General features: G+C 29.9%; 1 protein-coding gene across 1 annotated transcript; it reads right to left on the bottom strand.

The window, feature by feature from the left end:
- Nucleotides 1-9,802: 9,802 nt before the first annotated feature.
- On the bottom strand, nt 9,803-12,876 carry LOC145616454 (laccase-4-like). Its single transcript, XM_081671174.1, has 6 exons — nt 12,695-12,876; nt 12,432-12,583; nt 11,725-11,969; nt 11,484-11,615; nt 10,435-11,358; nt 9,803-10,253 (listed from the first exon to the last, which is right to left on the bottom strand). Exons 1-6 carry the CDS (start codon nt 12,791-12,793, stop codon nt 10,123-10,125), a joined length of 1,683 nt encoding a protein of 560 aa, XP_081527300.1. The 5' UTR covers nt 12,794-12,876; the 3' UTR covers nt 9,803-10,122.
- Between the last annotated feature and the right edge of the window lie 772 nt (nt 12,877-13,648).

Here is a 13,648-nt window from a genome sequence, read left to right as displayed (position 1 = left end):
TAATTTGTTTACGGTCCTTTAGCTTTTGCAACATCTTTCATTCTTTCTCTTTAAAAACTCAAACTTCTTTGTGTATGCCCATTGCTAATCGACACGTCTAGCGGTCGACCCCTCCATCAAACAACCCTTCTTTGTCATACTCAATTGCCAAGGAACCAAATTCTTGTACCTCTTTTAACCCTTTTGTCACGTCACCAAATCCTATCTTATGTAACCAATTAGGGTGTAATTCTTTCTCATTTCTATTTTTTTTGGAGAAAATAATTTTAGATAAGATAAATTTAGAAATTGTTATATACACCCGGATATAAGGTGCATCCAAGTGTATTATGCTCATTTGGCCTTTTTTTTTTTTTTTTTTTTCTTCTTCTTCACATTTTAAGATCTAAAATGAACAAAATTATATCAAATGAGCAAAAAAAACACCTTTGCGTACACCTACCTCTATGTGTTCTATACTATAGATAATACTTGCATTGAAGGTTTTTCAATTCATTTCTAAATATATTTTTTATTTTATTTTGACTTTTACCATTATGATTTCATGTATACTAATTTTGACCATATTTTATTATTAACACGTATACATAAATGTCTTTAATTAGTTTAATCATGTATATGAGAATTTCAATTAATGTATATATTCAAAATAACATTTTTTTTTATGATTCTACTAATTTTACAAACGCCCTACTAAAAACTTTAAAAGCTTTGATTATTATTGATTAAAGTTCTATATATGTTGACAAACACAAAAAATGGTAAGTGTATTGAGAAAACAGAGCATGTTAAGTCTAAAATAAAATCTAGCCAAGCAAGTTCAAACAAGCCAAGAATAACTTCATACCTTAAGATTATTTGTTGAAGAAGGTGAAAGAAATAGTAAGCTTGAAATTTTAGTTATAATATTTTGGACATTCAACACTTTTTCTCACTAACTTGAAAGAAATAGTAAAAGATAAAGGAAATAATTATTTAGTTATAATATTATATCTTCTCAATTCGCATCAATATACATGCGTACAACATACCTAATCACAAGACTCATCATACAATAAACATGTTCACAATAACCCACATAATTAAATTTTGTTCTTGTTCTTTCTTCAAACGATCTTGTAAGGTTTATAATCCTCTTTTTGTTTAATAGTACATGTGCTAATTGAATAATCATACATACGTAACAAGAAAATTAGTACTCCAAATGATTATTAAAGTTTTAACGGATTATTTCATTATACGTATTATAAATCGAAAATGAAAAATGTGACATGTCGACAAGTTAATTGAAACATGAAATAATAAAAAGGGAGACAAAAAAACTTAAATTAATAGGAAGTAAATCCAAATGTGAATACTTTAGTTATTGGAAGCAAGCTGCTCCACTTTACATTTATTTGCATAAGCATAATAATAAGCTTGAGACTCACTCACATAGGACACTTTGATTAGGTAGAAAAGGTTTAATTAATTGATTAATTAATTAATAGCTAGCTCGCTAACTAACCCGTTGGGCCCATTTTCAGGCCCATCTTTCTATTTATGTCTATGTTCATGAGTTAAGGGATTAATCAATTTTCCATTTTTGGAAAGGACACTAAATAGTAGGGGCATGTTTAAGAGTTTAAGCAACTAATCTTGGTTTCTTCTTATTAGATTAATTGACAAAAGAGGGCTTAATTATTATGGGCCCACCATAACAATACTAAAAAATAATCAATCAATCAATTAATAATTATAATTATAATTATAATTATAATTATACTTATACTTATAATTATGATTATAGTTATTATAATAATTTAATTATATTTTATATTTCAAATTATAATTAAAATTTGAAAAGGGAGAATTGTTGGGTTGTCCATATCAGTGTCCTCTCTTTAATTTAATAGAATTAAGCAGAATTGTTGCTGGTGGCTTATTAGTTGACCACTTTTATGGTATATTGGTATTTAAATACTATAAGCGTGAATGAAAGTCTGAACTTAGCATTATAACTTTCTATTTATATTATTTCATAGTATAAATTGGAGTAGTAAATTTTGTAAAATTAAAATAAACAATTATAATAGTGGTATAGTATGGACATGAGCACATGACATATGATATGAGTAGTGATTATTGTACGCCTGACTACCAACTAAACAACTAATCCAACGGTACATTCCTAATTTATAAGCCGTATGTCATCTCTCAAAGGTAGAAATGTCTTATAACTTGTACGGAGTACTCTTTCTTTGTGTATGTTAACAAGAATACATAAATTGGTGGCGTAGGTGTGACCTCGATGGTAGGTTTATGACTTTATGTTAACTATAGGTATGACCGTATTCATTGCTAAGAGAAATTAGTCATTAAGTCGATAGAGAATTCACTTCAAAACTATAAATCAATAAGAAGTGGTGAACGAAGTATATTTAAAGGGTTGTTCTGAAATATTGAACTAAGCTAAACTGAACTGAATCGATTGGAGTTGAACTGAATTAAACTGAACTGAAATTAAGTTGAAGAGAACAGGATTTAAGTGGGGTACTCCTACTTGAATATGAAAAAAGAAAAAAAAAATCTTATCAAATTAAATTTTTCCCTATAAAAGTTGCTTATGTTTTAATCAAGTGACCCCAAAAAAAATTATCAAATTAACTTTTTTTTTTAATTTTTATTTTTTATTTTTGGGTGTTTAGCTAGAGAGCCACAAAGGACGAGAGATGAAAATCAATCCTAGAATCTCTGGAAATCGGGAAAGAAGCTCTAACCACTTGAGCTTTCCTTCACTCTCACACTAAATTTTTCAGTTTAAATATTTTGTGGTTTAATCTAGGGGTTTGACTTAGAATAGAAGCTAGGTTTAGCAAAAAGAAGGGAGGAAGAGTTGTGTGGGGCTTCTAATGGGCTACTTTAAGTACCAAGTAATAGTTGATAGGTGGGCCAAACCCAAGCCCACACCACAATTATACTAAATTTGCATAATATTTTACTAGTATATCATTTTATATTAATTAATAATTTCATAGATATTCTACGAATTTAACGAGTTTCAACTTGTAAAGCTATGTATTTTATAAGTACCAAAATACATTTAAAATATGTACGAGTTATATTACATTAACACATACTTGTATAATCTTATATGCACCCATTATATCATATCACTAATACATGTACTTATTTGCATAATCATGCACGCGCGTTAATATTATTGTTTTCAGGTGTTAGCCAAGCATGCTATAGATGCTACAACCGCATGAATCTTGGTATAAATATCTTTAGCTAAGAGATTCCTTATTCCTTCGTTTACATTAGATTATACTATACAAAATTACAAATATATGAAGAGAGCCAACCATTCTTCCACCAAAAACCATGTGATACTAACATACTACTACTGTACTAAATTCTCTCCCCTTGTAACTTTTCAAGTTGACAATAACAAATTTTATAAGAAGAATATAAAATTACACCATAAAAGTTAGCTTTATCTAATCAAGTTGAAATTTAATTAATCAGAAATTTAATTACAATGAACCAAATTAATCATCATTAGGGATTTTAGTGCTAGGTACGTAGCATGGGAACAAAATATCATAATTAAGCCAAAAAAAATTAAAAATAATCTAGTGATGGTCACATGTAACATGTTCTTCGTTGACTTAAACATTATACTTGTATTTTATGTTATGCCCATCCCTTATTCTTTATGAAATATGAATAAATGAATGGAATAGTCTAGAATAAGTATTCATCATCCCATTAAAACTTCATGAGTGAGCACATTGGTTCTCGCAATACTACTACCTCCCAAAATTCAATTCAATTCAATTGAATTAGGGTGTGTTTTCATTCAATACATTTGTTGCCATTACTAAAGATGTTACTTTTGGCACCCATTTGCTTTCATGATTGGTCAGGATGAGAAGGGAAAGGTGGGGTGTGGGGAGTTTCATGATGTTTGTGTCGAAATTATGTACGCAATGACCGCTTTCCATTTGTGTGACATACTAAAACTTATATCCGGTCCCTGGAACGAGTAATTTATATAATAAGGTAAACGATGAAATGAAAACCAAACACGTAAAGGCACACAACGGATTTGACATGGCATAATTATATTACTACGCGCGGATAAATTTTACCTCTTCTCTTTGTCAACTTTATTTTCACGTCTTACCTATCTTCACCGATACCCAATAAAAAATCGTATATTTTTATATGTATTCAGAAGAAGCCAAAAAAAACATAAACTACCCTTAATTAGCTTCAACCCTCTTGATTCACAAATCCATACTCATACAGTCGTATGCACTTGAAACATTATTGATACACGTTTTATGTATACTCCACGGCATATAAGTCAATCAATTCCAATAATTTGCCACATATTGGTTTGACACTTTTGGAGTGCTCAAACACTTGTCGTTGGAGGATGATTAGAGACCAAAATTAAGTAACAAATGAATTAATAATTGATAAAGTAACCTAATAACACTACTAAAGATGATTTATTTTTCTAAAAAAATTACTTAAATTGGTATAATTTGGTTTGGAAGTAGAAATTTCCAAATTGGGGAAGAACCAGAAACACGTGAAAGCATTTGGACACGTCTCATGGCGAACCCATGAGCTCCTGACCATTTATGTCTTTTCCATTATTGCGGCCTCTTTTTTGTGTTTTTGCCTCATTTTTTATTCTCCAAAATTTGTTGTATTTTTAGTGGTGTATCAAATAATCAAAAAAATATAAATATGATCAATATAATTTTGCCAGTTGTCCACTACTTCTACAATGTTCTTCAATTATATTTATTTCTACAAAGAGTAAGCTGTAAACACTTGTACCACTTTGATTTTTTTTGGTTCTTTTGGTATGTTAGTTCATCACTTCAAAAGCAAATTTTAAACATTATGATGCATTGAATTATTGACTTCATCTATATAATGATTTGGTTGGGGATCCTGAAATAATTCTAACAAGCATGCAATATACTAGCTAACATTATTAATAAGTTGGTCAATTGACCTTATGAATCACATAATTCAATACTTGTATAAGTTGTACATGAAAGCTAGGTTGATCTTGATCAAGCCCCTTCTGTTAGAATTCTCTAATGTTTTAGGGGCTTGATGGAATACTTTTGTTTCGGCTGCAAGTTTGATTGATATAACAAATGTAGCAGAGTACTACGAAGTTTGTTTACATTTGTGAATTATTGAATCAGTCAATTTTAAGAATGAATTTTCAATCTCAAAAGATGATTGAATTTTCAATGTATTTATGAATCGCAGTTATGTGTCTGAATTTTGATTCTTTTCTTTATTTTGTCTTAATAAAAAAAATGAAGTAATTCTTTGATTGTTGAAATGTGGTGTAGGATGTTGGACAATAATTGTGTATTTGCAAAGTGGTTGGAAACACCATAGGTCCAAGAAAGGCAAGAATAATGTCACTACTCCTAAAGTCCTAAAGAAAGGATAAAAGGTAACAATAATATCATAGAGCCATAAAAAGTAAGAACACCACTCGAATTGTATTATTGTATATAATTATGGAGTAGATTACTACTCTATATATTACTTAACTAATTCGAAGATAGTTAAATAAGTTAATGTTAGTAATTAATTAAAACTAAGCCGCCAACTTAATTTTGATTATTAACGGCCGTGTAAATGGTTGACAACTCATAAGTCCTCATTAACATGCATTATGTCGATCGGTTTGAAAAAATTAAAATATTAGTCCTACCACCTCACCAACATTAACGGTGGTTCATTTTTGTCTATGGTATCCTAGCTTTGTTTGTCCCTTTATACATGTCTACAATTCCGATCCTAAGCCCTTTTAGTTTTTAATAATTACGGAGTAGTTTACTAGCTTAATTAGTCATTTGAACATCTAATTAATGCATGCATAGCTTTATGCCTAGAAGTTTACTTAATTTCAGTTCAGTTCAATTCAACTCCAATTAGTTTAGTTCAGTTCAGTTCAGTTCAGTTCAGTTTATTTTAGTTCAGCTCAGTTCAGTTCAGTTTAGCTCCTAATTTCATTCTTTCATAAAATATTCATTTCAGTTTAGTTTAGTTCAATTCAAATGTGAATAGGCCCTTAATCTATAACGCATTAACGCTCAATATTAAGTTTAAGGTTTTATGTCTCGATCAATTATCAAACATTTCATATTTATATATAACCTAGATTTCAAGAATATTCTTTTTACTTCATATATAATTTTAGGCTAATTATATCCCTACATTATTGCTTATTACTAATCTTAGATAACGGGTTACACTATTAGCATAGGAGTATTCTCGGACTTTATCAAAATAGTTATCAACTGTACTAGTATTAATTTTACAACATCAAATTAAACACTCTAATATGACAAAAAGGATAAACTAAATTAATGAAAAAGATTAAGATTAGATCAGAGTACTAAACTTAGTGCTCCAAACAACATGGAACTGATGGAATGTCCTATTTGATGCGACTTTTAACGTCAAGATCAAGCTTCATCATTACACTTCACACCTTAATGATGTCCATTTACACAAGACAGTCCACATTAATTAATTAATTAACAATGTTTAAACATACTTAAGCTTAATTATTTAAACTAATCTCATTTCTCTTTCCACTAATGATTATCCCACGTCGCGGCAATCACGTGAAAGTGCGCGTATTCGTCAATTTTATACAAGTACAACTTACGCTTTGCTAGACTCAGTTGACTCGTGGGATATGCATGCAACAAATATTATTTTGTTACAACAAATTTAAAATTAAAATGACATTTATTTTATTTAAATAAAAGTGTTAAATTAAATAATTTTGTATGTAGTTTGTTGTGCTTGTCTCATATTATGGAGTGAAAAAATATAATATTTTGATTGCATGCGGGTCTTTGGGAATCACTAATTAATTACGAATTTTCATTTCTTGATTTGTATTTTTTATTTTTATGAAAGTATATAATTTAGTTGATAGGTGGGTAGCGGCGTAGCGCATAGATATTACGTAGTGAATACGTACTCCATATTACTATAAAATCAGGTGAATAAGTGCACCCAAAAATAAAATCAAGTGAATAAAACGAGTTTTCTCAATTCTTAAAATAATTACATTATCAAATACTTTAGGAATAAAACTAAAAAGGTATATATAATTTTAAAAGTGCATGGGGCATGTTAAAATTAATAATGGAGAGCGTAGTAAGTAGAATTTGTGTAAAATAAAGCGTAAATAATTTATCAATATACATTGCTTTTCTTACTTTTTTTTTAATTTTTTTTTTATTCTTCTACTTCACATGAATAAAATTAAATCTAGAAAATGAAAGAGTTGGTGGAAATTAAAGAGGATATAGGGAAAAAAATTGTTTATAGTCATTGATATTATCATATATTATAGCGAAGGTGAACATTATGGTGAGGTACGGATGAGTAAAAAAAAAAAATAATGTACAAAAATAAGCAAAAGTACAAAATTATATAAACAAAACCCCTAGGTTAGTGAAAAAGTACATTAAATCAAATTTACAATTAAAATTTAATTTAGAAACGTAGAAACGTCAAAGACAAAAAAACTTCGTATTAGAAACGGATTAAGGAAGCTCTGAACTATATAAATTAGCAAATAACAAGTAAAAGTGATTGGATTAGTATTATATAACTACCTTAATTAACCAAAGTGGTTCATAACCAAGTACAGGGCACAAAGACACTTTTTAAATTTTTTTAGAAAAAAATGAATGAAATTTGACCACTTTGTTAGTTGTAGTTCACAGTCTGTCTTATTCCTGGTCCTGCTATCATTTAATTTATTAATTATTACTCGTATATGTTTGTTTGTGTATACTTTGTAATGGAGTTGATAAATAATATTGCCCATCATCATATATTAAAATATTATATATATATATGGGGCATCCCCATTATAACTAATACTCAATGTCGAAAATTATTCGTACTATGGTATAGATATATATACAAACATTTACTTATTTTTTTTCTTCAAATGTATTTACTTCCTATTTGTTTCTCGTCTGTTCCTTTTTGTTTGTCCCGATTCGCATTAAAATATTTCCAAGATCGATTTTTTATGTTTAGTAATTGTGATACTTAATGCGCCATTAGCACCAAGAATTGCTTAGATTGGTTGTATTAGTGGAAGCCACAATTGATGCAATACCATTAGTATCAAGAGTTGTTATTAACAAAGTCATTAATGAATGCGAGATCATTAGTGAAAGTAAATTATTATGTGTATAGATAGATGAAACGTCTAAAAAGAAAGTACAATAATGTCGATAATTATTTTGAATCATTTTAAACACAACTTGCATATAAGAAGCTAGCCTAGCTAGCAGCTAGTACGGAGTATATAGTGTATGACTATATGATATGTCCATGCTACATATACATACTACGAATTAAACAATTAAGTTACTCTATGTAAAGATCAGATTTTAAAGTTTCGTGTATAATTTCAAATTACTCGTATTATTTTGTCTACAATGGTCAAACTTCTCTATAGAGAAATAAACTCACAAAAAACAGAGAAAGAGAAAAACAAAAAAATAAAAAAAAAACTTGGGAGTATTATAAAATGGTGTACTCCGTATGACTTGAGAAAAGGGGAAAGAACGTACAGCTTAGGAATCTTTCCTTTAATGGAAATAATGTGGGTGGAATTTTGACAAACCCGTTTGTGGCATTATTTTCAGGCATTAATAAATACTTCACCAATCAGTATAATTTCAGAATTTTTTTAATATTAATTTTATTATTTTTATTGATAGACTCCAATTTGATTCCAACAACACTCGTGGGTGTCCCTTCAGTTGGTTTGTGAGCCAACTTTTCCCCTTACTATTATTACTACCAATATGGAAATTTTGCCATTGATCATGAGTTCAAACTCGAAACATTTAGGCCCTGTTCTCTTCACCTTAAAAAAATAATATTAAGTAAAAATAATTTCAGTTTAGTAAAAATAAGTTCAGTTTAGTAAAATTAATTTCAGTTCAGTAAAATTCAGTTTTCTTAAAGAAGAATTATAATAGAAAATCAGTAAAAATAATTTCAGTTCAGTAAAAATAATTTCAGTTCAGTAAAAATAATTTCAGTTCAGTAAAATTAAGTTATGTTCAGTAAAAATAAGTTCAGTTCAGTAAAAATAATTTCAGTTCAGCAAAATTAAGGTGAATCAAACAGGGCCTTAATCATAGTTTAAAGTTTAAACATTAATAAATGGTTAACGGCTCAATGTATAATTTTCTCATTGCTAATCTTATGTATGGAGTTCAATTTTTAGAAAACATATTACAATTTGCTTGTTCTAGATAAATTTCTACAAAAAAAATTTCATCATTTATCTAATTTCTTAGCTAGAGTAATTTATTTACTATGTACTTTTTTTTTTTTTTTTGAAATCATGTAATTATATTGTACTCGTAATGTTTATCATATTATGCCTTTTCAGTTTTCACCTCATTTTAGAATTTATTGTTTGTTTTATTACTGTATTGCAATATATGTACTTCGTCATATCTACTTGCAAAAGCAAATCTAATAAGATCAAACGTAAATTCAAGAACATGAACTTTAAAGATGATTAAAGAATAGAAAGAAACCAGGTGTTAAAATTAATCCCCTATAATGGAGTTTCATAAAAAAAAATGAGGAGCATTGAATTTCTCTTGCAAATGGAGAGGACTAAAATAGATGGACTATAGATCGTTGGATTTCCAATTTGGAGTTGGGCCTAACTATTGGGCCGAATTGACTAAAAATCGTTAAGAATGGAAACATTTCTTTTATTGACAAAAATATATATGCTTGAAATACATAGTGTTTGAGACCAATATACATTTGGTAACATTGTTACTAATAAGCAAACCATATTATTATCTTAATTAATCTTTGCTTGCTCAAAAAGCATATCTTTCTATTATGAACCACGCAACTCCTTTATAAAAAAAAATTTTGTATACTTGTATAAAATTTTGACGTATGGAGTAAAATTAAACTCCATACTCTCATCTTGTGTTTGGCTCTTTTGAGGACCATAAAAATGGAACTTTTGTTGTAAAAAAATTTAATTAAGTGTATTGATCAACTTGCTTTCTAACACTTGGGAAAATCTCTTGGAGGTTTTATTAGAGATTCATTTGGTCCTTTGCCATTTTCGACTAAGAATGCCATTTTTAATCCCCATGTTGTGTGAATCTCCAAATGACAATGCAAGAACCAAACCCCTGCGAAATAATCAAGAGAATAGTTAATATATACTCGTATCACAATATTTAGTCTTTTTTTTTTTTTTTTTTTTTTTTTTTTTTTTTTTTTTGTGAAAGAACAACATTTAGTCATTTAATATAAGGAAACTGATAGAGAATATGCGCAAAATATTTATTATATTTTTTGGATGATCATTACCAGGATTATCGGCTCTAAATCTGATAGCAACCCATCCACCAGATGGTACTCCGATGGTGTTTCTTTCAACGGGGTCAACAAGATTGAAGTTCTTTGGATCCGTTTTAGGATTGTAGTTTCCTAGACCTTTACCAACAACGAAGAAATTAAATCCGTGTAAATGGAATGGGTGATTCTCTGGTGCAATCACCGCGGTATCTTGTAACACCAATTGAACGGTTGCATTGTAAGGAAGCTTGTACACCCTAGTTCCGGTTGTTGTATTAAGGTTGGTCAATTGATTTCCCGTGTAATTAAATGGTGTAGGAGGTTTCGCCGGAAAGTCAGCCGTGAACACTCCACTTATATTAGAGTAATGTGCTTGTAAGAGTGAAATATTAGGCATAACAAACGTAACGTTGTTAATAGATGCCACGAGCCTTGACCCATTGACACAAGTTTTGCAAGGGTTCACCCCTAGCCCTACCGCAAAAAGTAAGGAATGATCAATTTGTTGAGGTACTTTAGCAGGGTACTCTTTTGAGTTTAGGGCTCTAAGAGAATTGGTAAAGTTATCAGCCACCTCGGTTGCATTAATTGGTGGTGGAGCGGTGAGGGTGGTCGATAGGGTGGTGGGATGAGACGTTGTGTAACGAACAAATGCAAGGCCGGTTGCATTGTCTACTGGGATAGGTGCATCCATAAAGGGTGAAACAACCACTAAGTATTTACCAGCCTTGTTATTGGCTTCAAGTATAACATTGGTTGTTTGACCGGGTGATATGACAATCGTGTCGGTTTTGAAGGGTTTGACATAGGTAGCATCTACTTCAACAACCGTGAGGTGGTGGTTGGCTATCTTGAAGAAGAGCTCTTCATTAAGTGCAGCATTGATAATACGTAGCATGTATTTTTTCCCTGGTTTAACATGCAAGTTGAACATTTCTGCATAATATTGACACAAGTATATGTTAAAATGCATATAATATATAACATAACAACGTGACACAATTTTTTTCCTTGGTCAAAATTGATGAACCTTCTTTTTCAAAAGTTGAATAGAGTTTTACCTCGTGCGTTACAATTCTTATGAACAAGTCCTGGATATCCATTAATCGTATGAGTATCAGACACGTTAGGTGCCAAGCCAGATTTCAAAGCTTCGTTGATAACAGCTTCAACATCCGATTTCCACCATTCACCTATCCATTTTCATCACAACTCATGTCAAATGATACATTATTTTTTTCAACAACTATTATTTTTCAATATGAAGCATAATTTTTTTAATTTAATTTGTCAAAAAATTACCTAAAACCAAGACATTTTCTTTGTGGGGTTTAGGAAAAGGATAAGGAACACCAAGTTTGGGCAAAATAATAAGAGCACCATGGAGAGTGGCCCTTAGCCAAAGAATATGGGCATGATAGAAAAGGGTTCCTCTTTGGCCCGTCAAAGTGAAGTTGTAAGTGTAGGTTTGTCCTGGTTGGATTGGACATTGTGTTATGTATGCTGGCCCATCTGACCATCCTGTTCTTATTTGTCTGATTCCATGCCTGCCAAAAATCAAACAACATCCAAATAAGTTTAATTTTGTTTTTGGCCCATTTACTAGATTAATGTACTAGTAATATCACTAATATGGTTAGTTAAAAGCTTAATTTATGTTTCTTTATTAAAAAAAAAAAAATGGTTTGAATTATGGGGTGATATATTGAATTTTGATTTTAGCCGGGCAAATTATGTACTTGGTGAATTTGAAAACAAAGGATAATATTCGAATAAAAACATACTAGTAGTATTGTGGAAGTATAAAAATAATCAAGTTTTGGTGGAGTAGTTTTTTAGGTGAGTAAAAAGGATAGGACAAATGTAAGTTGACATGTGAGTAAAACGAATATTATCCTTAATTTTCATAAAAAATAGTGCATATATATGTGTTCTCGTTAAAGTTTAATTAAAGTCAAATTTCAAAGTACGTTCAGAGATGATAAAAAAAAAAAAAAATAGATACTAACCAATGAATGGAAAGATTGTATTTGACATGATTGACGACCTTTACAAGCACTGTATCATCCTCCCTAGCCACGATAGTAGGTCCCGGATACTTACCATTTACGGTCACAATTTGTTTTGTTGAACATAATCTCGTTTGATTCTTCAACACCACCTATTAATAACACACGTAAATACATGTTAGCATATTTTTACAACTATGAACATGCACTGATGCACATATACATTAGATTCAACCAAGAAGAAGAAATAATCATGAACTTACATTGAACTTGTAGTGACGAACGCGAGACTCAACCAACAATGCAGGCAATAAGCAACCTACAATCACCAATATCAACACCTTGTCAACCCAAGTTGCCATTTTTCTTCTCTAACAAAAAAGTTTTTTGTATGAAACTACTTCTCCGAGGTGATCGAGCTATGTATTAGCTCAAGCAAGTGAAGGACACAAGATGAAACAAGGAAAAACTTTGCTTATATAAAGGACTAATAATAATGTGCAAAGGAAAGAAATTAATTAATTTGCTAAAGATAATATTTAATTATTGCTAAGATGTCATTGTTTATAAGTTGGTATATTGAAAATGAACAAGCTAGAATGAATTTGCAAAAAAATAAATTAGCTATTAACAAAGACAGATGCTTTTCTTGTAGACTACACCAAATTAGTTATATTGTGCATGCATATATGTCAAAAAAGTATAAAATGCCCTGTTTTTTAAGCTAAGATTTTTAGTTTTTGCTAGTTTTATTTATTTTTAATTTGAGTACAAAGTATTATATATCCAATCATATAAAAGAAATAAAAATAGGGTTGGCCTAACACTCTAACAAATAACGATATTGGTTGAAGTATAGCAGAACTCTCAGCTACCTATAACCAAACTAAGGATTTCAATAATATTTATTCAGCTTCTATGTTATTAATTGAATATTAGTAAATCTAACTAGTTTTTTGGTCAAATTGATGACATAATTTATCAGCTAATTAGCACACCAAACCTGTTATTTAACGAACTGTTACGACTTACGAGTACTTTATTTAGTTTCTAATATTATATACTTTTATTATATACTTGTATAAACTATACTTTTGTTATGTTTGAATTCATACCATTGACTCATTGAGATACTGCATTTTGCGAGTAGGGGTGAACTGGAGATCATCATTTACGGTTATAATATGCATTGTGATGTCATGATGTGGGTGGTCCAC

Source organism: Chenopodium album, chromosome 26 (genome assembly GCF_948465745.1).
Source record: "Chenopodium album chromosome 26, dcCheAlbu1.1, whole genome shotgun sequence".
Classification (NCBI taxonomy): Eukaryota; Viridiplantae; Streptophyta; class Magnoliopsida; order Caryophyllales; family Amaranthaceae; genus Chenopodium; species Chenopodium album.
Note: the sequence above shows the minus strand (reverse complement) of the source record. Positions and strands in the feature narration are given on the sequence as shown.

What these genes read in the sequence shown, in the direction of transcription:
- LOC145616454 (XM_081671174.1), bottom strand. Translation starts at nt 12,793, where the DNA reads ATGGCAACTTGGGTTGACAAGGTGTTGATATTGGTGATTGTAGGTTGC. An exon ending in TACAATCTTTCCATTCATTG is followed by an intron (nt 11,970 to 12,431) that starts GTTAGTATCTAT and finishes GATTTTTGGCAG; the next exon opens with GCATGGAATCAGACAAATAA. An exon ending in TAAGAATTGTAACGCACGAG is followed by an intron (nt 11,359 to 11,483) that starts GTAAAACTCTAT and finishes AATATTATGCAG; the next exon opens with AAATGTTCAACTTGCATGTT.